This window comes from Pongo pygmaeus, chromosome 3, assembly GCF_028885625.2.
Source record: "Pongo pygmaeus isolate AG05252 chromosome 3, NHGRI_mPonPyg2-v2.0_pri, whole genome shotgun sequence".
Classification (NCBI taxonomy): Eukaryota; Metazoa; Chordata; class Mammalia; order Primates; family Hominidae; genus Pongo; species Pongo pygmaeus.
Window position 1 is genome coordinate 125,447,728 of NC_072376.2, and position 22,937 is coordinate 125,470,664.

At 37.7% G+C, this 22,937-nt stretch overlaps 2 protein-coding genes and 1 long non-coding RNA gene across 20 annotated transcripts in view; 1 reads left to right on the forward strand and 2 right to left on the reverse strand.

The window, feature by feature from the left end:
• The window catches only part of ZGRF1 (zinc finger GRF-type containing 1), a 99,073-nt gene extending 97,541 nt beyond the window's left edge, over window positions 1–1,532 (reverse strand). For 7 of the 9 annotated variants that reach the window (XR_008502299.2, XR_008502300.2, XM_054486462.2 and 4 more), the window contains exon 1: window positions 1,144–1,532. The gene's annotated coding sequence lies outside the window, so the exon portion shown is untranslated. Of the gene's footprint in view, window positions 1–936 lie in introns of all 9 variants that reach the window. The other 2 variants (XM_054486463.2, XM_054486461.2) reach the window with 2 other exon arrangements.
• Window positions 1,371–22,336, forward strand: LARP7 (La ribonucleoprotein 7, transcriptional regulator). Of its 10 annotated transcripts, none has more exons than XM_054486481.1 (17): window positions 1,371–1,532; window positions 1,934–2,092; window positions 2,923–2,978; window positions 4,425–4,553; window positions 9,307–9,370; window positions 9,546–9,749; window positions 11,187–11,287; window positions 11,404–11,487; window positions 11,604–11,768; window positions 11,843–11,936; window positions 12,005–12,355; window positions 12,453–12,597; window positions 14,302–14,453; window positions 15,222–15,343; window positions 17,830–17,989; window positions 18,824–18,915; window positions 22,004–22,336. In XM_054486481.1, exons 5-17 carry the CDS (start codon window positions 9,352–9,354, stop codon window positions 22,082–22,084), a joined length of 1,770 nt encoding a protein of 589 aa, XP_054342456.1. In that variant the 5' UTR covers window positions 1,371–1,532; window positions 1,934–2,092; window positions 2,923–2,978; window positions 4,425–4,553; window positions 9,307–9,351; the 3' UTR covers window positions 22,085–22,336. The 10 variants fall into 10 exon arrangements, with proteins under 10 accessions (XP_054342456.1, XP_054342457.1, XP_054342454.1 ...); XM_054486480.1 differs by lacking the exon at window positions 1,934–2,092 and adding an exon at window positions 2,706–2,777 and having other exon boundaries at window positions 1,467–1,893; XM_054486479.1 differs by lacking the exon at window positions 1,934–2,092 and having other exon boundaries at window positions 1,400–1,532.
• Window positions 11,533–13,543, reverse strand: LOC134739457 (uncharacterized). The gene is made up of 2 exons (XR_010126096.1): window positions 13,391–13,543; window positions 11,533–11,781 (listed from the first exon to the last, which is right to left on the reverse strand). It is a non-coding gene; the product is annotated as an uncharacterized LOC134739457 (long non-coding RNA).
• Window positions 22,337–22,937: the final 601 nt, after the last annotated feature.

Genomic DNA, 22,937 nt, shown 5'->3' on the forward strand with positions numbered 1-22,937 from the left:
TTGTATCAGGCAGGAATTGGACGAGATACTTTACATATAGTATTTATCAGTCTCATAATCCTGAAGAATAAGTATTATTACAATTTACAGATTAGGAACACAGTATTTACTAATTTAGGATTACTTATATGCTATTTCGCAATTGCAAGATAAATTCTCCATTATTTTCCTAAATTGAGATATTACTTCTGGAATGTACAGTGTAAAAAGAACTGAGAAGACTGAAACTCTTAGAGGATGGTTAAATTCGATTATAGGAGAAAACCTCAAAAAAAAAGCTAACTGTATCTTTTAAAATTTAGAAGAGCTCTAATACTTATTCATTGAAAGTCAACACCCTTTCTTAGCATTAATCAGAAAAAATTATTTTAGACAACAGCATCATATATATTTAAGTGAGATGCAAAGATAGTTTTTTCCAAGTGTTCATCTGTCCACGTCTACCAGACAATTCACCTGTTGACCGACTTCTAATAGGTGAAAGATTAATCTCCAAAGAAGTTTTTAAAGACCCCAGATGTTCTGTGATAATTATATACATACATACACACACACAGATATACGTACATACACACATACATATACATATACATTGTGCTACTATATGTAGACACAATATATATACATAAAACTCGGTGTTCTCAGTAAAGTATGAGCAATTATTTATTTAATTACAAGATATTTTTCCTTTTGTTTTTAAACAAGTATTTTTTGAACCTAAACCTGAACCTCTAAATAGTTCGGATAACAAAGTTTTGGAATCACGAACTCAACATTGTTAAGAAACCATCCAGTCCAAATAAACAAAGGAAACCCACATCTCATTTGCCAAGATTCTAATAACCATAATCCTGTGTCACCAAATGACAATGGAGACTTGATCCTTTCTCAGTCCTAAATACAAACAGCAAAGCCCTCTTTGGTCCTCATACGTACTCGAAATTGCAAAGCAGGGCCTGGGAAAAACGGTGAAGAGGCACCACTTATTACAAGCAGTCCGAGTAGCTGTGACTGCGACCACCCCAATCCTGGTTCCAAACAGCATCCTTCCCGGTTCTCTTATTACAGAGCAGAGTCTTTCGTCCCTTCGCCCCAAATCGCTCAAGTCATTCCTAGGAAATTCCGAGAAACACTTCACCTCACCTGTCAAATTGCACAAAATCCACTTTCGAATTTCTCCCGCGAAAGAATGTGACGTCATTAACGCGGGACCTCACCAGATGAGGACCCAAAACTTGGCCCGCCCACCTCCGCCTAAGCCAGAAACCGCCGCTTTCAAATCGCCAATCAAATTCATCCTTGGCTTCGAGTCTCTCAGCCGGCCGCGCTCTCCGATGCCCAGCCCTCCCGGAACCACCTCGCCTGTGACGTAGATGGCGCGCGCACTGCCTCCAGGCCCGTCTTTCTCAACTGGGATCGGAAAACGTTGTCGCTCATCCTATGACGCGAAAGTAACTAAGACTATCAGAATCCAGAGACGGAAAGGGCTGAAGGCCGCAGTACTTGACCCTGTATTTTGGGAGTCGAACGGAGTAAGTTACAAGCGGCCTATAGGGTCGCACAAGTTGGGCGAAGTCTAATTAACCCTCCGTCCTTTTTCCTGCGGTCCACTCTATCATCTATCGTCCTTCTTACCCCGCCTCCCCTCCTGACACCCATCAGTTCCTTGGCCTAGTTATCTATGCGCACGCGCAAAAGTCTTCCGGCAGCACTTGTAGTTCCCGTTTTCAGAGTAGGGGCGCCTAGGGGCCCGGCGTGGAGAGGTTTGGGGCGCGCCCAGCCTATGACGGCGTCCTTGCGGAAGTACGGGTGCCGAGAGAAGCAGTAGTCAGTAAAGAGAGTGCCGTATTTCGCAGATTGGAGCTGAGCTGTGGCCGCCAGAGGATAGCGAACGTGAGGATTTATATTATACAATTATCATCTTCTTTTGCAGGACTCTGCCATCGTCCTCAAAGAGTTAAAAATCCAGTTACGGAAAGGAACTAACGTGCTAGATATGGTGTGCAGAGTGCGTTAGCAAAGAAACTTAAGAGAAAACAGATGAGGAGGCAGTTAATTAGATAGGACACAGGGTGGTGGAAGATCTCAAAGAGTAAGTTGCCATTTAACCTGGGCCTTGAAAATTTAATAAGGAAATTTAGACGGGAAGATTCAGACAAAGCAGAAGACACAGGCCCCTACGTGTTGAGGGACTTGAATTGTAAGCAGTGACCAGGACAATGATTCTTAACCTGTTGTGGCACACTTCTTTTGAAAACTTAAAGTTATGGATTAGCTTCTCAGGAAAACGTGCATGTACCTATTAAAACATTTTGCGAGGCTGGGCACGGTGGCTCACGCCTGTAATCCCAACACTTTGGGAGGCCGATGAGGGCGGATCACTTGAGGTCAGGAGTTTGAGACCACCCTGGCCAATATGGCAAAACCTCGTCTCTACTAAAAACACAAAAATTAGCGGGGAGTGGTGGTGCACGCTTGTAGTCCCAGCTACTCAAGAGGCTGGGTTGGGAGAATCGCTTGAACTCGGGAAGCGGAAATTACAGTGGGCCGGGATCGCGCCACTGCACTGCAGCCTGGGCCACTGAGAGAGGCTGCGTCTCCAAACAAACATGTTGCATATAATTTCCTCAGGATAAATTACGAAATACTTTTAAATAGCAAACACACACAAATGACTTGGTGTCTTGTCTAACTCACTCTTGCAGGTTATCTATGTCTTTCGTGGTCTTTGAACTGTTTTTCAACCGTGTAACTCGCTGCAGCAACAAGGAAATTAGGTTTGTCCAGTAAAGGTGCAATTAATTATTGTCCTGAGCAGTATTTATTAATATTCATTTCAACGTTCCTGATTGCCTGTGTACCTGCTTTTTTAATTCTCCTTTGAACTGGTTTTTAACACTTAACTGGTTCCCTTATTTACAGTCAAGCACCACATACCGACAGACCGCATGTATGACAGTGGTCCCATAAGATTATAGGTGAGTAGTAGGCGGTAGTACCTAGGTTTGTGTGAATACATCATAGAATAACTGCATACTCAATGGTGTACTTACTTACCTGACTATGCATTTCTTAGAATGTGTCCTTGTCGTTAAGCAACCCATGACTGTGCTTAAATCTTTACCATGTATTCATTTTATATTTGTACAAGACTCTTGATTTTACCTTATCTTTAAAATGTATCATTTACAATTTAATGGAGCCCACAAGAATTCTTGTCCAGCCAAAGTTGCATGGACTTCAGCTTAAGAATTCGTGAGTCAGAACATAGAGTCCATGGTGATAAAATGCGGGAAATTCTACCAAAAGGTAGACAATGTGGGATCAAACATACCTGGGACAACTTAGCTAGCTTTGGCCAAGTCACTTAAACCTTTTTGAGTTTTTGTGTTAAGAAGATGGAAGAAACTGCTACTTAGTGGGATTGTGAGGATTTACAAAAATGTATAAAGTTACTGGTGTTGTTACCCAGTAACTTTTATTCTTCATTTAAAGCCAGTTAAATGTTAACTTTTTTTTTTTTTTTTTTGAGACGGAGTCTTGCCCTGTGGCCCAGGTTGGAGTGCAGTGGCCCGATCTCGGCTCGCTGCAAGCTCCGCCTCCCGGATTCACACCATTCTCCTGCCTCAGCCTCCCAAGTAGCTGAGACTACAGGCGCCTGCCACCATGCCCGGCTAATTTTTTTCTTTTTTTTTTTTTTTTTTTTTTGTATTTTTAGTAGAGACGGGGTCTCACCTTGTTAGCCAGGATGGTCTCCATCTCCTGACCTCATGATCCGCCAGCCTTGGCCTCCCAAAGTGCTGGGATTACAAGCGTGAGCCACCACGCCTGGCCAAATGTTACTTTTTTTTTTAACAGTGTTTTCATCAACTGCATATTATGTTACAGGAAGGTGCTAAGGAATTTCTAATGTTGCAGGTTTTGACAGAAGCATCACAAAACCAGGTCTGTGTTTTAGATGGGTTATACATAGGCTCCTGTTGAGAATGGATGACTTACAGAACAGTTTATAAACTATTGACATATTCTATTGACAGTTGTAGCAGTAGTTGTAGAAAACACTGGATGGAGATGAGAGCCATTTCAAAAGTCAAACTGATAGGATTTAACAAGAGATTGGATAGAATAATGATTACTTGTGTTCTATATCTTAGCAATTTGAAGTGCTTTATTTACATTATTTTGGCCAATGCTAAGAGCCTTATTATGTAGGTATGATTTTTATCCATATTTTATAGACCACAGAGAGGTGGGGTAACTTCCTCAAAATCCACACAGCTAATAAGTAGTTTGAATGGTTAACTTGGTGGAATATGGCATCCTTAAATAAGTTGAGGATGGTAGAAAGAACAGGTGTGGATAAGAAAGACAATGAGTTTGATTTGGAATGTGTGGAGTGACAATACACATACCTGTTATCACAGGACACTGAGAAGTACAGACTTTGAAGATCAAGACTAATGAAAGTATTGTAACTTCCTGATTTTCTGCAGTCAATATATAGAGAAGCTAAATTATATCATATCTTATGTTCCTTGCTGTTTAAATCGAAGGTAAATCATTCTGAACTTAATACTTCAAGCCACAAAAATAATCCTTAGGAGAAAGAACGAAGGAGGGTCTCTGGGCTGAGAAATGAGAATGATAAGGAAAGCCTGGCTTCTGGGAAAATTGTGGCTTTCTGCGCCTATACATTTCTGTCTACTATTCCTTAGGTGTTGGGCTTTGACAGGGAAATGAATTGCAGAGCAGGTAGTCTGCCCTTTATAACTTAGTTTTTTCAAGAGAGAAAATTAGCAGTGGAGCCTGCTGTAGTGATAATCATAGCCTACGTTTGTGTTCATTTTTGAGATGGAGACTGAATCTGTCTCCCAGACTGGAGTGCAGTGGTACGATCTCGCATCACTGCAACCTCTGCCTCCTGGGTTCAAGCGATTCTCCTGCCTCAGCCTCCCGAGTAGCTGGGATTACAGGCATGGGCCACCACAGCCAAATAATTTTGTTATTTTTAGTAGAGACTGAGTTTCACTTTGTTGACCAGGCTGGTCTTGAACTTCTGACCTCAAGTGATACAACTGGCTTGGCCTCCCAAAGTGCTGGGATTATCATGAACCACTGCACCTGGCCTATTTGTATTTTATTTACATCCCACAACCTTACAAAGAATTTGAAATGCTTAACACTTTACAGGTACTTTTAAATCTGTTTTTTTATTCAACAAATACTTAGGTACTGATGAAGTTAAAGTTCCTGCCTTCATAGTGTCTACATTCTGGTGGGATAGATAGACAATAAAATTAAAATTCCAGGCCGGGCATGGTAGCTCACACCTGTAATCTCAGCACTTTGAGAGGCCCAAATGGACAGATCACTTGAGGTCAGGAGTTTGAGACCAGCCTGGCCAAAATGATGAAACCGCATCTCTACTGAAAACAAAAATTAGCAGGGTGTGGTGGCGGCTGCCTGTAATCCCAGCTACTTGGGAGGCTGAGGCAGGAGAATCACTTGAACCTGTGAGGCAGAAGTTGTAGTGAGCCAAGATTGTGCCACTGCAGTCCAGCCTGCACAACAGACTCCATCTCAAAAAATAATAAAAAATGAAGTTATAATTCCAGGTAGTGACAACAGGATACAAGGATAAAAAATAGTGACTGAGGCAGTGGACAGAGTTAAGGTCAGCAGGGAGGGAATATTTTAGGTTGAGCGGGAGGAGTTAAGTCTCTCTAAGAAGTGACATTTGCAGAGACCTAAGTGAACATGGAAGTAATTCATACAGATACGGTAAGGAAGGTAAAGGGAGCAGCAAGGGCAAAGGCCCTGAAGTGGGAATGGCCTTAGCATGTTTAAAGAACGAAAAGATGGTTGTTATGTTTGGACTGAGCCTGTTGGCAAGAGTTGTGATGGATGAAGTTAGAGAGATCCCCAGGCCAGATTATATAGGGTCTAGTTAACCACAGTAAGGTTTTTGGACTTTATTTTGAGTGTGATAAGAAACATTTGAGCTGGGCGCGGTGGCTCACACCTGTAATCCTAGCATTTTGGGAGGCCAAGGCAGGCAGATCACCTGATGTCAGGAGTTTGAGACCAGCCTGGCCAACATGATGAAACCCCGTCTCTACTAAAAATACAAAAAAAAAATTAGCCAGTTGTGGTGGCACATGCCTATAGTCCCAGCTACTTGGGAGGTTAAGGCAGGAGAATTGCTTGAACCCCGGAGGGGGAGGTTGCAATGAGCCAAGATCGCGCCACTGCACTCCAGCCTGGGTGACAGAGTGAGACTCTGTCTCAAAAAAGAAATTAAAAAAAAAAAAGAAATCTTTGGAGAAGTTTGTGTAAGGAATTGGCATGATCTGAATTACGTATTTAAATAGTAATTCTATCTGGAGAATCGATTATAAGGGAAGAAGATTAGAAGCAGGCAGACTAGTAATAAAGTTCTTGTAGTTGTTCAGATAATGCAGTAGTAGCTTGGATCAGGTGCTTATGATGGAGGAAATGAGAATTATTCATATTTGGGATATATTTTAAAGTTAGAGCTAACAAATACTGATGGATTGACCATGAGGTGTAAGGAAAAGGGAAATTAAGGATGATTTTAAGGCTTTTGCCTTTTCAGCAATTTTGTAATTGGTGTTTCTGAGATAGGGAAAATTGGTGGGAGGGGATTGTTAGCACTTGAGAGTCCTATTTTCACCATGTTAATTTTGAGATATCCTTTAGATAAACTAGTGGAGGTGTCAGGTGGACAGTTGAATATTGGAATGGGGAGCTAATGAGAAAAGATAGATTTGTAAAGCATCAGCATAAAGCCAATGAGCTTAAAGCCAGGATCCTCAGAAAGAATGTGTGTGTAAATGAGAAGGAAGCCCAGGACTGAGTCCAATTTAGGCATCATGTAAAGGTGTAGGGCACAGTAGGAGAGGTAGGGTGAAAGGAAATTGAGAAACTGAGATTGCAAAAGGAAATTGACAAGGAAGAAAACCCTTTTGGAAGCTATATGAAGAAAATATTTTCAAGGAGGGAGTTACCAACTGCATTTGCTGCAGTAGACAGTGGAGCTCATTGAGGAGCTTGTTTGCGGTTTCTCTAGAATGGTGAGGAGGAAAGCCTGACAGGATGGGTTGAAGTAAGAGCCTGAGGTGAAGAACATGGTTATGTGGTACTCAATGATACCTTGTTGTTTTTCTATTATTAATTCTGACCTATAGTTGTGTTTTATGTCTTAAGCTAGCATCACCTAAATATGTCATTACTTGTATAATTTCAAAATTGGTGCTTGATTGATCTACTAAAACCTAAAATGCCAAAATGTACTTCTGTTGAGTTTGATGAGAATGCATGTTTAGTTGGAGATTTGAGGTGAAATGCATTAAGGGCTTTGTACCCTCTTACTAGATATCACTTTGAAACACATTATCTATTTCTGTTAGTATCAGCAGCATCACTGTAGCAGTTAGATATTCTAACCAGCAGTCAGACTCAAGAGATGCAAATACTGTTTACCAAAGAAAGATACAAGGCAAAAGATAGGGTAGATGCATCTTTTTCATCCCACCAGAGGCCAGCAAGCCATTTACCCATATCTAGCGATTACCCAAATTCGCTACTTTTTTCTCCCATTTACCCACAACAGGCATGTATGCCTTCCCTAGATAAGGACCACGGTGTATTTAGGACACTTTGACACATAAAAGCTTTAACCCCTTTTGCCTATCAATCTGTTGTTCTGGTCACATAGGCATAAGGCCTCCATGCCATCTAATAGCTGCTCCAAACCAGGTGCAACATGGGAAACAGATACAACACTCCCCATTAGTCTCTCCAGTTTCCAAGAAGACTGTATTATAGGAGACTGAGGTTATTCTCAAGCAGCCTGTATTATCCCAGGCCTGATATTAATCCTTTGCTCCTATACCACTAGTGATTCAATTCATTCAACAAAATCTAGGCACAATTTATTCAGTACATTTTTAAGTGACTATGTGGCAGGGACTGACAATAGGGTATCAGTAAACAAAACACAAAAATCTCTGATTTCATTGATCTTGCCATCTAGGAAGGATAAACAACAAAGAAAGAAATTGCATAGTGGTGATAGTAATGTTAGAAGATGATAAATGCTACGAACAAAAATAAGGCAGGGGAGTTACTGTGTATGTATCCAGAAATTTGCATTATCAAATATCGTTGTGGGAGGATACTGCACTGAGGTGACATTTAAATAAACACTTGAAGTAGGAGATCAAGCTGTGTTATCTCTGGGGATATGTGTTTCAGAGAGAACAGGTTTAAAAGACCCTGTTAGACATTGCTGGGTGAGCTTCAGGAAGTGCAAGGACTGTATGGCTGGAGCTGACAGAGCAAAGGGGAAGAGATACTGAAAGTAACTTGAGGAAGGAGTGGGTTAGAAATTGCTGCCCAAGAAATAAACACTGGGATGAGAAGGCCACTTGAAAAGGCTGATTTATGGCTGGGCGGGGTGGCTCACACCTATAATCCCAGCACTTTGGGAGGCTGAGGCTGGCGAATCACCTGAGGTCAGGAGTTCGAGACCAGCCTGGCCAACATGGTGAAACTCTGTCTCTACTAAAAATACAAAAATTAGCTGGGTGTGATGGCAGTGGTGCCTGTATTCCCAGCTACTTGGGAGGCTGAGGCAGGGAGAATTGCTTGAACCCAGGAGGCAGAGGTTGCAGTAAACTGAGATCATGCCACTGCGCTCCAGCCTGGGCAACAGAGCAAGACTGCCTCAAAGAAAAGAGAAGAGAAGGAGAAAGATAAGAGAGAAGAGGCTAATTTCTACAGCTTACCAGTTGAATTCTGCCCCTAGAAAGCAGAAATTAACATTTTAAAAATCAAAATTGCCAGGCGCGGCGGCTCACGTCTGTAATCCTAGCACTTTGGGAGGTGGAGGCGGGCGGATCACCAGGACAGCAGTTCAAGACAAACCTGGCCAACATGGTGAAACCCTGTCTCTTACTACAAATACAAAAATTAGCCGGGCATGGTGGCATGTGCCTGTAGTCCCAGCTACTTGGGAGGCTGAGGCAGGAGAATTGCTTGAACCTGGGAGATGGAGGTTGCAGTCAGCCAAGTTCGCGCCACTGCACTCCACCCTACACAACAAGAGGGAAACTGTCTCCAAAAAAAAAAAAAGCGAATACAACTTCTCTGGGGCGGGGCGGGGCAGGGTGGGGGGGGTGTTGAGATGGAGAGTGTCCATGTCCCTTAATCTTACACTTTTCACTTACTGACTTAAAAGTGCAGCTTAATGAGATAAGGGTGTAATTTTTTATATTATTCTAGGATAATCTGGCCCTGCGTTTTAAAAGGTACAAAGAAACTAAAGCTATGATCCCTAACATAGGAGGTAAATTATTTTTTTAATTTACTAAGTATGAAAATAAATTTTCTTTCTGTTTGTCTTCTGATGGCCAAATGTGAGTCCATTATTCTCTCAGACAATTAAAGGCTAATCTAAATATTTAACTATATTAGCTATTGTGGTTATTTAAATATTTACATCTTTTTCTTGTAATTCACAGGAATGGAAACTGAAAGTGGAAATCAGGAAAAGGTAATGGAAGAAGAAAGCACTGAAAAGAAAAAAGAAGTTGAAAAAAAGAAACGGTCACGAGTTAAACAGGTGCTTGCAGATATTGCTAAGCAAGTGGACTTCTGGTTTGGGGATGCAAATCTTCACAAGGATAGATTTCTTCGAGAACAGATAGAAAAATCTAGAGATGGATGTAAGTTTGCTTCAGTAAAGGAACCAATTTTTAGATGTGGTTGCCTTTAAATTTACTTATAAAATAGTATTTTTTTTTTTTTTTTGAGATGGAGTCTTGCTCTATTGCCCAAACTGGAGTGCAGTGGCATGATCTCAGCTCACTGCAACCTCTACCTCCTGGGTTCAAGTGATTCTCCTGCCTCAGCCTCCTGAGTAGGTGGGACTACAGGCACGTACCACCATGCCCAGCTAATTTTTGTATTTTCAGTAGAGATGGGATTTTACTGTGTTGGCCAGGCTGGTCTCGAACTCCTGACCTCATGATCTGCCCACCTCAGCTTCCCAAAATGCTGGGATTACAGTCGTGAGCCACTGCACCCAACCTAAAATAGTATATTCTATAATGTATATATTCGTTTCTGCAAGTATGTTCCTTGTAATCTGTTCTAATTTTTATTTAGGAATGACAATCTTCTAAAGACTGTTGGTAAGAGTTTAGGCTATATTAAATAAGCAATTTCAAATCAAAGCTTATAAGTATTTTGGGATTTAATTGCTTCAATAACCATTCATCATGTGTAACTCGAGAGTGCTATACTTTAGTTCATACAAGAAGGCAATTCACCTAGCTCAATGTTATTTTTTGTTTCACTTTTTTTGAGGCAAGGAATGCACTGGCTTCATGTCCACTCACTCCAACTTCTGCCCCCACCTCCACCCCCTCAGCCCCACCCAAGCGATCCTCCATCAGCCTCCCCGGTAGCTGAGAACACAGGCAAGCATCACCAGGCCGGCTTTTTTTTTTCCTGGTATTTTTAAGAGATACGGGGTCCCACCATGTTGCCCAGGCTGGTCTTGAACTCCTGAGCTCAAGAGATTTACCTTCACCTCTAAATTGCTGAGATAAGAGGCATTGAGCCACCATCCCCAGTTGCTAAATTCAAATAGCCAACCATGTGCTTTCTAATAGGATGGGATCCAGACATCCTCTTTGAATGTCTGGGTATTGCTAAGTAATAATTTGTTCAAATCTTAATCTGCAGTTACATACACTAAAATGTGTCATTTTAGGTCGCCAAATATGCAATGCCATTTAGACCCTCACAATTTTTTTTTGTTTTTGTTTTGAGTCTGTCTCCCAGGCTGGAGTGATTTCAGCTCACTGCAACCTATGCCTCCTGGGTTCAAGCGATTCTCCTACCTCAGCCTCGAGTAGCTGGGGTTACAGGCGTGCGCCACTACACCCAGCTAATTTTTTGTCTTTTAGTAGAGATGGGGTTTCACCATGTTGGCCAGGCTGGTGTTGAACTCCCCCATCCACCCGCCTTGGCCTCCCAAAGTACTATGATTACAGGCATGAGCCACCAAGCCTGAGGGCCTGAGGGGCAGGTTAAATTGTACCAAATTGAATTAATCCTGCTGATACACTAACATATAACTTTTTCATTTTCTTTAGATGTTGATATATCACTACTTGTGTCTTTTAACAAAATGAAAAAATTGACTACTGATGGGAAGTTAATTGCCAGAGCTTTGAGAAGTTCAGCTGTTGTAGAGGTAAGAAGAATAACTACTGTTTATAGCTTATAATGTTAACGTAATGATTATTATATGATTATAGTTTATAATTATAAATAATATTAGTTTTATTAATGTAATACACTATTTTAAAGCTTGATTTGGAAGGCACCAGAATCCGGAGGAAAAAACCTCTGGGGGAAAGACCAAAGGATGAGGATGAACGCACAGTGTATGTGGTAAGCTTAACCTCGGTCCCCAGTCAGAAACTGGCACAGAAACAATATAATTAAGTTAAAAATTTATTGACATTCTGATGGTGAAAAACTCTAATATTGCTTTTAATTTATAATAGGAGTTACTTCCCAAAAATGTTAATCACAGCTGGATTGAAAGAGTCTTTGGGAAATGTGGCAATGTTGTTTATATAAGTATACCACATTATAAGTCTACTGGAGATCCAAAGGGATTTGCGTTTGTGGAATTTGAAACAAAAGAACAAGCAGCAAAAGCAATTGAGGTAGGTCCAGATCCTAAAGAAAAAAAAAGAAAATACAACAAGTATTAAAATAGTAACTTTTGCAATCATTTCAGTTTCTTAACAACCCACCAGAAGAAGCACCAAGAAAACCTGGCATATTTCCTAAAACAGTGAAAAATAAGCCCATTCCAGCCTTAAGAGTTGTGGGTGAGTATTTTTCAATATTTAAATAGATGTAGTTGAAGTAAGATGAACTAATGATGGCACTTTTACAGAAGAGAAGAAAAAGAAAAAGAAGAAGAAAGGCCGAACGAAAAAGGAAGACAATATCCAAGCCAAAGAAGAAAACATGGACACAAGCAACACCAGCGTCAGTAAAATGAAAAGATCCAGACCCACATCTGAGGGCTCTGACATTGAGTCTACTGAACCCCAAAAGCAGTCCTCAAAGAAAAAGAAAAAACGGGACAGAGTTGAAGCATCTAGCTTACCTGAAGTCAGAACAGGGAAGAGGAAGAGAAGCAGCTCTGAAGATGCAGAATCCCTAGCTCCCCGATCAAAAGTAAAGAAAATTATTCAGAAAGACATCATTAAGGAAGCATCAGAAGCTTCCAAGGAAAATAGAGGTAAAACTACAAGGTTTTAATTGGATTAGATTAAGCTTCTGTTTCACCCATTTCACAGCCCCACGTCTTAACGGAGTGCTTTTTTATTTATTTCAAGATATAGAAATCTCTACTGAAGAGGAAAAGGATACTGGAGATCTAAAAGATAGCTCTCTCTTGAAAACAAAAAGGAAACATAAGAAAAAACATAAAGAGAGACATAAAATGGGAGAAGAAGTTATACCATTAAGAGTACTATCAAAGTAAGTCTGTGGTTTAAATTCTGTCATTGGCTTAACAATCCATCACCATTGCTAAAGTGCAATTCCAATTTATATTAAACAGAGTTGCATATTAGCAACAGTAATGGCCTGTAGCCAAGAACTGCACAGTGTGGGCATTAACGCAATTGATTAAGTAGGAACCACCACACTCAAACATGGAAGCACTTATTTTTGTCATGTCACAGCAAGTGCCTCCATGTTAAAGTAGAGGGGGCCCCTTAACAGATTTAAAAATGCAAAATAAACCTTAAATATAAGACATACGGTCAATACGATAAAGCCCTTGTCTAAAAAAATAATAAAAATGTAAAAGGAAGACTTACCATCACCAAAACATGGAAGCACTTACTTCTTTAGTTTCAAAGCAAGTACATCCACGTTTAAGTGGTGGGGAGCCCAGTCTTGGAAAAACTTAGAATCCTTTAACCTGTACAAGCTTAGTAACCTTAAAACACAGTAACAAATTTTGTAACAAAAGGTGTGCTGGCTTGGAGACACCTCCACTGAAACATGGAAGCACTTACTTTTGTTTCACACAGCAGGTACCCCCATGTTAAAGCAAAGGGGATTCCTTCAACCTCTTTAAGAGAATGAGGTTAGCGTGTTCTATTTTGGAGAAGTAAGTTGGATTCACTCCTACTAAAACATGGAAGCACTTACTTCTTTTAAAGTCACAGAAAGCACTTCCATGTTAAAGTTGAAGGGAGCCCACCCACATACAACTTCTTTGGGATTAGTTAGAACTGAGGAGAAAGAAAACAAAATGGCATACCTTTTGAAGAAAAAAATTTCTTTACCTTCCTGAACTAGTTCGCAAAGACTCCTGTTCTCCTCCAGAAGGGTAAAAGGCAGGGACTTCAGCCACTTCTATTTATACTATTCTTAACTCCTGAATTCCTTTTGCCTTTTTATCTCAGAGAATCATTACAAGGGCCTTTTGTTATTTTAATGTATCAGCTCTCAGGGAATGTATGATCCTGGGTGGGTCTGGATCCTTTTTTTTTTTTTTTTTTTTTTTTGAAGTATACAGATGTCAATGTTAACAGCTAAAACCATTACCACAAGATATCTTCCTCTTTTAAAAAAAAAAAAAAAAAAAAGAAAATCTATCTGCTTGTTTGATGGCATAGATTAGGGTAACAATGAGTGCTCCCACTGAGCCGAGAAAGGCATTGTGTTTCTATCTGGAGGAACTCTGTTTGAAGAAGCATCTACATGTTAAATGTATGTAAATAAATAGATTGCTTCCACGGGGTGTTTTGTTCTACTTAGAAATTCTTTTTGATTCAAGTAAATACTAAGGAATGTTATCTCTCAAATTGGGAGCAGTTTAACAAATCTTTAATCTCGAACTTTTCCCACAGAGATGACTGATTTAGTAAATGTTACTAGTTAAGGAATTAATGCTAAAATTTTACTTTTATAAATTAAAGTACTTCAGACACTCAAAAATTTAATTGGCAATCTTAAAACATTTAATCTGAATATTGGGGGAAGAGGAACTCCCTTAGCTTATTTGCTAAATGTCTTTAGAACCTAGGAAATATTTTGAATACGTGTTTAAAGAAACAGGAAAGTTGGGTGGAGGAGTTGCTCCAAGTCATTGTGAATGTATATATTTAGATATTTCCATATTTACTTTTTATATTTAGTCATCTGTTATCACCATTTCTTTCCTTGTAGGAGCGAATGGATGGATTTGAAAAAAGAGTATTTAGCGCTACAAAAAGCTAGCATGGCTTCTTTAAAAAAAACAATATCCCAAATAAAATCAGAGTCAGAAATGGAAACAGACAGTGGAGTACCTCAAAACACTGGAATGAAAAATGAAAAAAGTAAAGATCACTGATAGTTTTGACAACATTATAATGTACTTATATATGAAAATGCTGTCTCTGAGTTGTTATAAGATAAACTTTAATTTTAAAAAACTTGATTATTCTATTTCATTATTAGAACAATTCTTGATTTGTTAAGTTATCCAGATGTGTTATTTACTCTTGATATAAGAATATTTAAAAGGCTCATTTAAAACAATTTTTTAAATAACCTGAGTTTTCTCTACAGTTTTCATTATTAAGCACATGAGTGCAGTTTGTAGACTGAGCAAGTTTGTAGGAATGAAGGTTGTAGTTTCTCACCTGTTAATTTCATTCTGTTGTACGCACCACAAGCAGGAACAAGTTAAAGCAAAATTCCTATGAATTCAAAATTAGGATACAGTTTAAATTCTCATTTCTTATAAAAATAAGTGTTCACGTTTGAATAATAATGTATTTAAAACACAGTATTCTTTAACTTTTTAACTTTATTGAGTAAAAATTTGCTGTTCCTTTGTTCAGGGAGAAGGGGCAAATTTAAAGGCTTTACAAATGCTCTTCTAGCAGTAACAATTTCATGTAGAATAATAAAACTTTCTGAATTTTATTCATGGTATTTTGAAATAAGCAGTATGACATATAACCTTTAATTGTTTATTTTAAAATTAAATACGTTTTAAATTATTTAAATCTGCTTCAGGAATTATTCTAAGGTAGTCCTCTTAAGTATTAAATTGTTAAATGTAAGAGATTTAGTCCTGGTCTTTTTCCTTTTCTAATCAGCAGCCGACAGGGAAGAGTGTCACACCCAGGAGAAAGTTAATGCAACAGGACCACAGTTCGTGAGTGGAGTGATTGTGAAGATCATTAGCACAGAGCCTCTACCTGGCAGGAAACAAGTCCGGGTAATGATTTTGAGCCCCTAGGGTATTTGTTCCTTTCTTCTCTTATTATTATTTCCCTGTGTGAAAATGTTTTGAATATGGAAGATAAAACAAATCAAGTTAGAATTTGTATCTCTATGGTAAACTACTATACAGTTTTAATTCCATGGTAACTCTTAGGTTTAATTTTGAAGCAAAATCTAGAGGCTGAAATTCCTCACTGAATCTATATGTAAGCACGGTTTAAACATCCTTCTCTATAGAAAAATTGTGATTTTTGCTTATTTTTATTGGCACTGATTTTTTTTGTATTACCTATGTGCTGATTATCTTTAAAATTTTAATTATAGAAAAGTGTAAAATATTTTTGAAAACCTATTAAAATTTTTCACACATGAGCCAAAAAACCCATAGTTCTATATAATTTACGCTACAAATTGCTGTACATACAGGTTTATAATTTTTTCGCTTTATACAGTCTATCTTCTATAGCCTTTTATACCACACTGGTAGCAATATTTTCTATTAGGGAAATTATATACTTTTATGTGAGAGTACCATATCTTATTTACCCTTACCCTGCCTGTCACCCATTTAAGTGAATCCTTTTCTTTTTAAAAAGTATGAAATGCTGTGTAACATACCACATATTTTAAGTATTTTCTTATACTGACATTCATCATCACTTGGTATGTTGTTTTGGTTTTACATAGACTTATCAGTCACAGGTTTTAACTTGAATACCACTGAGGCGGTGGTTTGTTTATCTGTAAGCCCTCCTTATCTGAAATACTGTCCTACAATCCTATAGCTGTCACTAAGAAACAAATTTTGATTCTCTTTGCAATGTTGGTGAAGGATTTGGCCAAATCCAAATTGCTATTACCGGCTTGCATTCCAGGAGACGGCTGAAAATTGAGGGATGTAAATACTGCTCTGATTAATCAGATTGCAAAACATTTAATACAAAAATTGCTCAGTTATTTCTAATCAACTCATTAAATAACTTCTATTATTTAAATGGTAACTATATCAATTACAAATTCATCATTTATGATCATCAAAATCATAAAATCAGTCCCTGCATTAATCCAGTTAGTAGTTACTTACATTTTGCTGAAAACAAAAACTGAGCTGTGTTGGTGGTTACAGCTGTCTGTGACTTGCCCATGTGATTACCAGGCTAATTTGTCATTCTATGGGTTTTAAATTCTAAGGGTTTTAAATCAAGAGATTAGCCTGACATTATAATGGATATTTAGTATATATCTTTTGACTTGTAGTAATTGAATATGCTCAAAAGTCAATTATAAAACTCATTACTACTACTGAATACATTCAAATTTCAACAATACTGAATTTTTTACTTGCTTTATTCTAAATTTGGTACCAATTAACTAGGTAAAGAAGTGGGAAGGACTAGCAAGTGTAAGTCTCTGCAGGTTTTTTTTTTTAATTTGGCAAACAGTTACTAAATGCCTGTTTTGTGATAGTTTGCTGAGTGTTGGGATGAGTTAAGATCTAGTCCCTGGCTTCTAGAAACTCACAGATTTTTATTATATATTTTTTATTATTAACTGATAAACTTTTCTTATTCTATGATGAAATAATACTTCCAGGTATGCTCAATTCTTTCCATAATTCAGACATCTAAAAATTCAACATCTGAAAGTAATCTAAATTAGTTATGTCCTGAAATTTTAGGTCAAAACGAAAGGGAGGCAAGATAAATAAGATTTCCCCCCCCCATTTAGGAATCTCCAGTTACTTCTTTAGCTTTATGAATGGAAGTTGATGAATTAGGAATTAGTGTAACATTCCTGCATAAATGCATTGTATACTCTGTAAAACCTGCTGTGAAAAAAAAAAGTTCATTAAGAATGCAGGAATCTGGTTAATTTGCCCTCACAGCAGGCAGTGTAGGTAAAACTTTTCCTTGCTGGGTGACCACAACTTGTTTAGAAGAGGTTACTTAGGTGTTTTTTTCAGAAAGTAAGAGCTCTTGAACAATGTGGAAATCTAGTATTTTAGGTTTGGTTAAACTGTTTTTCATGAGTTGTTATTAAAAGTTGAATGATTTGTACACATATTTTAAAGTCATAGTGATTTTCTACAGGTGAGTAAAAACAAACCTCCCTTAATCTTTTTTTTTTTTTTTTTTCTTTTATTCCTTATACTACTCCCAGATGTGAACGCTTCCTGATTTGGGGGTTGGGGGACACTATTTCTGCTTTCTGCTCTATAAATCTGTTGTCCTTATAGAATATTCCCATTCTAGTGCAGATTTTAAGGATGTGATTTCAAGAAAATAAATTACTAGAGTTGATATTATTCAAATCTATTTTTAAGAACATGCTTTACAGGAAATGTTTGATACAGGATATTTGCTCCTCATTAGTCTGCAAAATGCTTTATTTACATAATATATTCTGGCATAACCATTGGAATAGTTTTAGAATTATTGTGAAACTTTTTAAATTTTGTCTTTCTACTTAACTCTAATGCAGGATACTTTGGCAGCAATCTCAGAAGTTCTTTATATTGATTTGCTAGAAGGGGATACAGAATGCCATGCTAGATTTAAAACTCCTGAGGATGCTCAAGCAGTAATAAATGCATATACAGAAATTAATAAGAAACACTGCTGGAAACTCGAGATCCTTTCTGGTAAAACTTCATAGAAGTTTCCTTTTTTTTTTTTGTTACCGTCCTTATTGTGGGTAATATATTTTCTGAGTTTGGCTAATGAAACTAGTTTTTTTTTTTTTTTTTTTTTTGGTCTTGCTCTGTCGCTCAGGCTGGAGTGCAGCAGTGTGATCTCAGCTCACCGCAACCTCCACCTCCCAATTTCAAGCAATTCTCCTGCCTCAGCCTCGCGAGTAGCTGGGATTACAGGCATGTGTTACCACACCCGGCTAATTTTTATATTTTTATTTTATTTTTTGAGACAGAGTTTCGCTCTTGTTGCCCAGGCTGGAGTGCAGTGGTGCGATCTCGGCGCAACCTCTGCCTCCCGGGTTCAAGTGATTCTCCTGCCTCAGCCTCCCAGGTTAGCTGGGATTACAGGCATGTGCCACCATGCCCAGCTAATTTTGTATTTTTAGTAGAGACAGGGTTTCTCCACGTTGGTCAGGCTGGTCTTGTCTCGAACACTGGACCTCAGGTGATCTGCCTGCCTTGGCCCCCTAAAGTGCTGGGATTACAGACATGAGCCACTGCACCAGGCAATTTTTATATTTTTAGTAGAGACGGGGCTTTGCCATGTTGGCCAGGCTGACCTCTGGTGATCCTCCTCGCCCTCCCAGAGTACTGGGATTAGAGGTTTGAGCCACTGCACCTGGCGAAACTAATAATTTTTTTTCTATTCTGTAATATGTATAAAGTACCATTGAATATAATCAAAAACTGTCCTAGTTCTATTATTGAGAATGTAATGCCTTGAATATGGTTTTTCAGATATGTTCTTCTTTTCATCCATCAGAGTTTTTGTTTGTTTTTAAGGTGATCACGAACAAAGGTATTGGCAGAAGATTTTGGTTGATAGACAGGCAAAACTTAATCAGCCTCGGGAAAAGAAAAGAGGCACTGAAAAGGTAATTGATTCATTTTTGTTTTTTTAGACTAAACTTTCCTTGAACGTTTAATGCCAAAGTCAGTACTAGGTAGTCATAAAATGATCGTAGTTTTGCTATTACCTAACAAAGATTTACTGAGTATATACTGTTTTAGGTTGGGAGGGAAAAGTCATTTCTCTAGATTTCAAAATGTGTGAAATTGAATTATTTTTCTCACAAGGATACATAATTTTAATTTAGATTTTTTCTTTTTAACAGTGATATACTTGAACAGTCTCGATTTCTGGCTGCTCTGTCTTGTAGTTTGGTGATAAATGATTATAGAAAGATTATCTTCATTGTAAAAACACAATGTATTCAGAATGTAGTTTATAAAGATAGGAGCCTCCATAGATAAGATGGAGAGACTTTATGCATAGTGTTTCCTATAGCAACAATAAGCTTTATTCCTCTTTCTCTAAGATAGTCAGTAGGTAATACAAACAAGCTTAAATAATTTAAAGCAAGCCCCTCTTTTCAGTAATTTTATTTTTCTGTCACTTAAAATGATACTGGTCTGATCAGTAGTGGAATCACACCTGGGAATAGCCACTGCTTTCCAGCTTAGGCAACGTAGCAAGACCCTGTCTCTTAAAAAGTTTTAAAACAAATTATTATACATGTAAAGGTTAGTACATTTTAAAAGTGCCTGGAACAAAGTAGGGTACATAATACCTAATATTAACTATAGTCATCAAAATTTAGAAATGTATATTATAAAAGTGTAAGAAAAATGAAAAAGATGAACTTCCTTTTTTGTTAGGTGAGCACTTTAAAAGTCCTGTTTCCTGTAATCTAAGCTTGTTGATTTGGGGTCATATTTACACACACACAAAAAATTAACTTAAAAAGCAAGTGTTTTTCATCAGCCTTCTTCTACCATTGCCCAGAATTTATCGTGATTTGTGAGGAGGTGTGAATTTTGTTTCCTTGAAAGGAGACTCAACTTGCTGTGGTGGGGAAGCCTCCTGTGCTTCCCGAGGATTCTTTCAGGGATATGAGGTGTTAATTTCAAAGCCTGTTTGAGATTATTCAGATGTTAAAATCACTAATCCAGAACTGGTAACTGAAGTGAAGTCACTTTGTTAAATAATACCCTTCTAATTGGTGTGAAATTTCATTTAGATTTTATATATTTTTAAAACTAGGAATAAATCATTTATTTTTCATTTTAAAAATTTAGAGCTCATCTTTGACTAGGAAGTTTCTTAAATTGAGTTGGAACACAACTCAGTTATGACGTCAGGATTGTCGTTAACATAATTTGTTAAGTAGCTATGGAAGTAGCAAGTTGATTCTTGTCGTGAAATGAAACGGAGGTTGACACACAAAGTTAAGTGCTGTGCAAAGCTTGTTGGAAAAAAGGAGTAGGCCATAATTAGTTTAGCCAACTTGTTTGCTAGTTAATTCAGCTAATGATTTTTGAGTGCCTTGTGTTAGGCACCATTCTTGGAACCTGGGGTAAAGCCATGAATCACAAAGTCCCCTACTTTCATGAAGCTAACAGATAAACAATATAGTTTAGGTGATGACCAGTGCTAGACAGAAAAATAAAACAAAGTGTATTGCAGGAGAGCATTGTAACAGCTGAGGTTGTCTGGAAAACTCTCTGCAAAGGTTATGTTACAGCCAAGACCCATAGGGAAGTGAGTGAGTAAGCCCCGGTAAAGTTTAGAAGTATAGCTTTTCAGGCAGAAGCAAAGGAAATGCAGAGACCGGAAGGGAAGACTGTCAGGGACTAGAAGACCAGTGTAGTTGGAGTACTAGGAGCATCTTAGTAATTAATGGAAATTGCTTAGAAAAAAAACTAGTAGAACATCAGTGAATCTGCCAAAAGGTTACATAAATACCTTACTGACCTGACAGCCCAGTATTTCTACAACAGTATTGTATTTGGCCCATAATTGGTAAAAGTAAAAAAATTCTGGCTCTTAATATTCACATCATGGGGCCAGGTGCGGTGGCTCATGCCTATAATCCCAGCACTTTAGGAGGCTGAGGCTGGCGGATCACTTGAGGTCAGGAGTTGGAGACCAGCCTGGCCAACATGTTGAAACCCTGTCTGTACTAAAAATACAAAAATTAGCCAGCTAGCACACACATGTAATCCCAGCTACTCGGGAGGCTGAGGCAAGAGAATCGCTTGAACCTAGGAGGTGGAGGTTGCAGTGAGCCAAGATGGCGCCACTGCACTACAGCCTGGGCAACAGAGCAAGACTCCATCTCAAAAAAACTAAACTAAAATAATATATTAAACACAAGTAAATTAAATTAGTGATGTCTCACAGAAGATCAAGAAGATGAAGGAAAGGTCTGCCAAAAGGGATGTCTCCTACTCATTTTGCTAGCCTAAATCTTTGTAGTATGCCCTATCATTTTGAACACATTGGTAAAAATAGATAACAGCTACTAGAGACAGAATGAAGCTTATTTCTCTTTGGCTTTTAAAACATTTGAATTCTTTTCTGTATAAATTACTGATACTCAGCAGGTAAAGGCAGAATTTATAAAATTTGTGAACAGCAACATGGGTATGATAGAGTTCTAAACATCTTTGGATTTTAATTCACCTCAGTGATGAATAATAGGTTTTTAGTTTAATCTAAAAGTGAATTCCTTCCGATTGCCATATGGTACCAAACACTTTAAAACTATTTAAATGAATACTCATTAGAATCTATATTTTTTAGAGAAAAAGATTTGCATTTACTCCAAAGTTTAATATTTTAACTTTTTTTTATCAAGGAAGCTTTTGGAATATTTTAGACATTTTAAACAGTTTTCTTTTTTATTCTGTGTAATTTCATTTGCCTTCCTTAAAAATATTCAACAATTTATGTAAGGGTGTAAGAAATAGGAAATAGTAAATAGCCTTAATAACAGATTTGATTTGTAATTGATTTGACCTGAGCATAATTCTCATTTGTCATCTTCTCGCTGTTTTTAAAAAATTTCCATTCAAGCTGATAGCTGTGAAATTTTTTCTAGTCGTAGTTGTGTGTGTGTGTGTGTGTGTGTGTGTTTTGAGTATCCAATACATTTTAATTTCTGATTTATTTCTCTTTAGTTAATCACCAAAGCTGAAAAGATTAGACTGGCAAAGACTCAACAAGCGAGTAAACACATAAGATTTTCTGAATATGATTGAAAAAAAAAAAAGTTCACCTCTTAATACTTCACAAGATACTTGAGCTGTTCTTGGGATATTCACTTTTATTATTCACTGCATAATTAATGTGTTTTTAATTAAAAGAAATATCTTTGTTCCTCAACTTGTAAATAAGACTTTTTTCTAGAGACAAATACGATGTATACCACAATTTTTTTCTTAAACATTTGTTGAAATTATCTTAGATGTCAATGTCAGGTGATTTAGTAAATAAATGTGTTTTGAACATTATTTGGAAATGTGTTGATTTTGTTTTTATATTGTAAAAACAAAACAATTGCAAAAATACTATATGAATATATATAAAGTTTAGAGAAATGTTTAACACTGAACTCTCACTGTACTTAGTCTGTAACTTGCAATACCTTCAATACCTTTTCATGTTGATTTATACAGACATGTTTAATATTTCATTCTATCCATTCCACTTTGCCTATCTGAACTTCCATTGAACAATAGACCATAGGGATTGGTTCTAATTAAAATGTTAAATTTTTAAAAGAATTGAGTTTTTTCATAAATCAAGTTAAATGTTTTGTTTTGGTTAGACAAAATAAAATGTACTAGGTGCTATGCGCACAAGAAGGAAAAAATAGAGGAATCAACCTTAGGCAGAACTGAGCTCTGTTATTTTATTCAGGAAAATCACAGGAGTGAAACATTTAAAGCCTTCCCAGAACTGAACTTACTGGGTCCATACGGACTGGCATCTTAATCTCTTATCAAAATCTCAAGGAAGTACTCTGGACAGCCATGGAGTTAATTTCATTGGGCTACAAACCAAATCCTGGATCTGTCAGCTTTATCCAAAATTGAGGGTCTTATTTGGCCA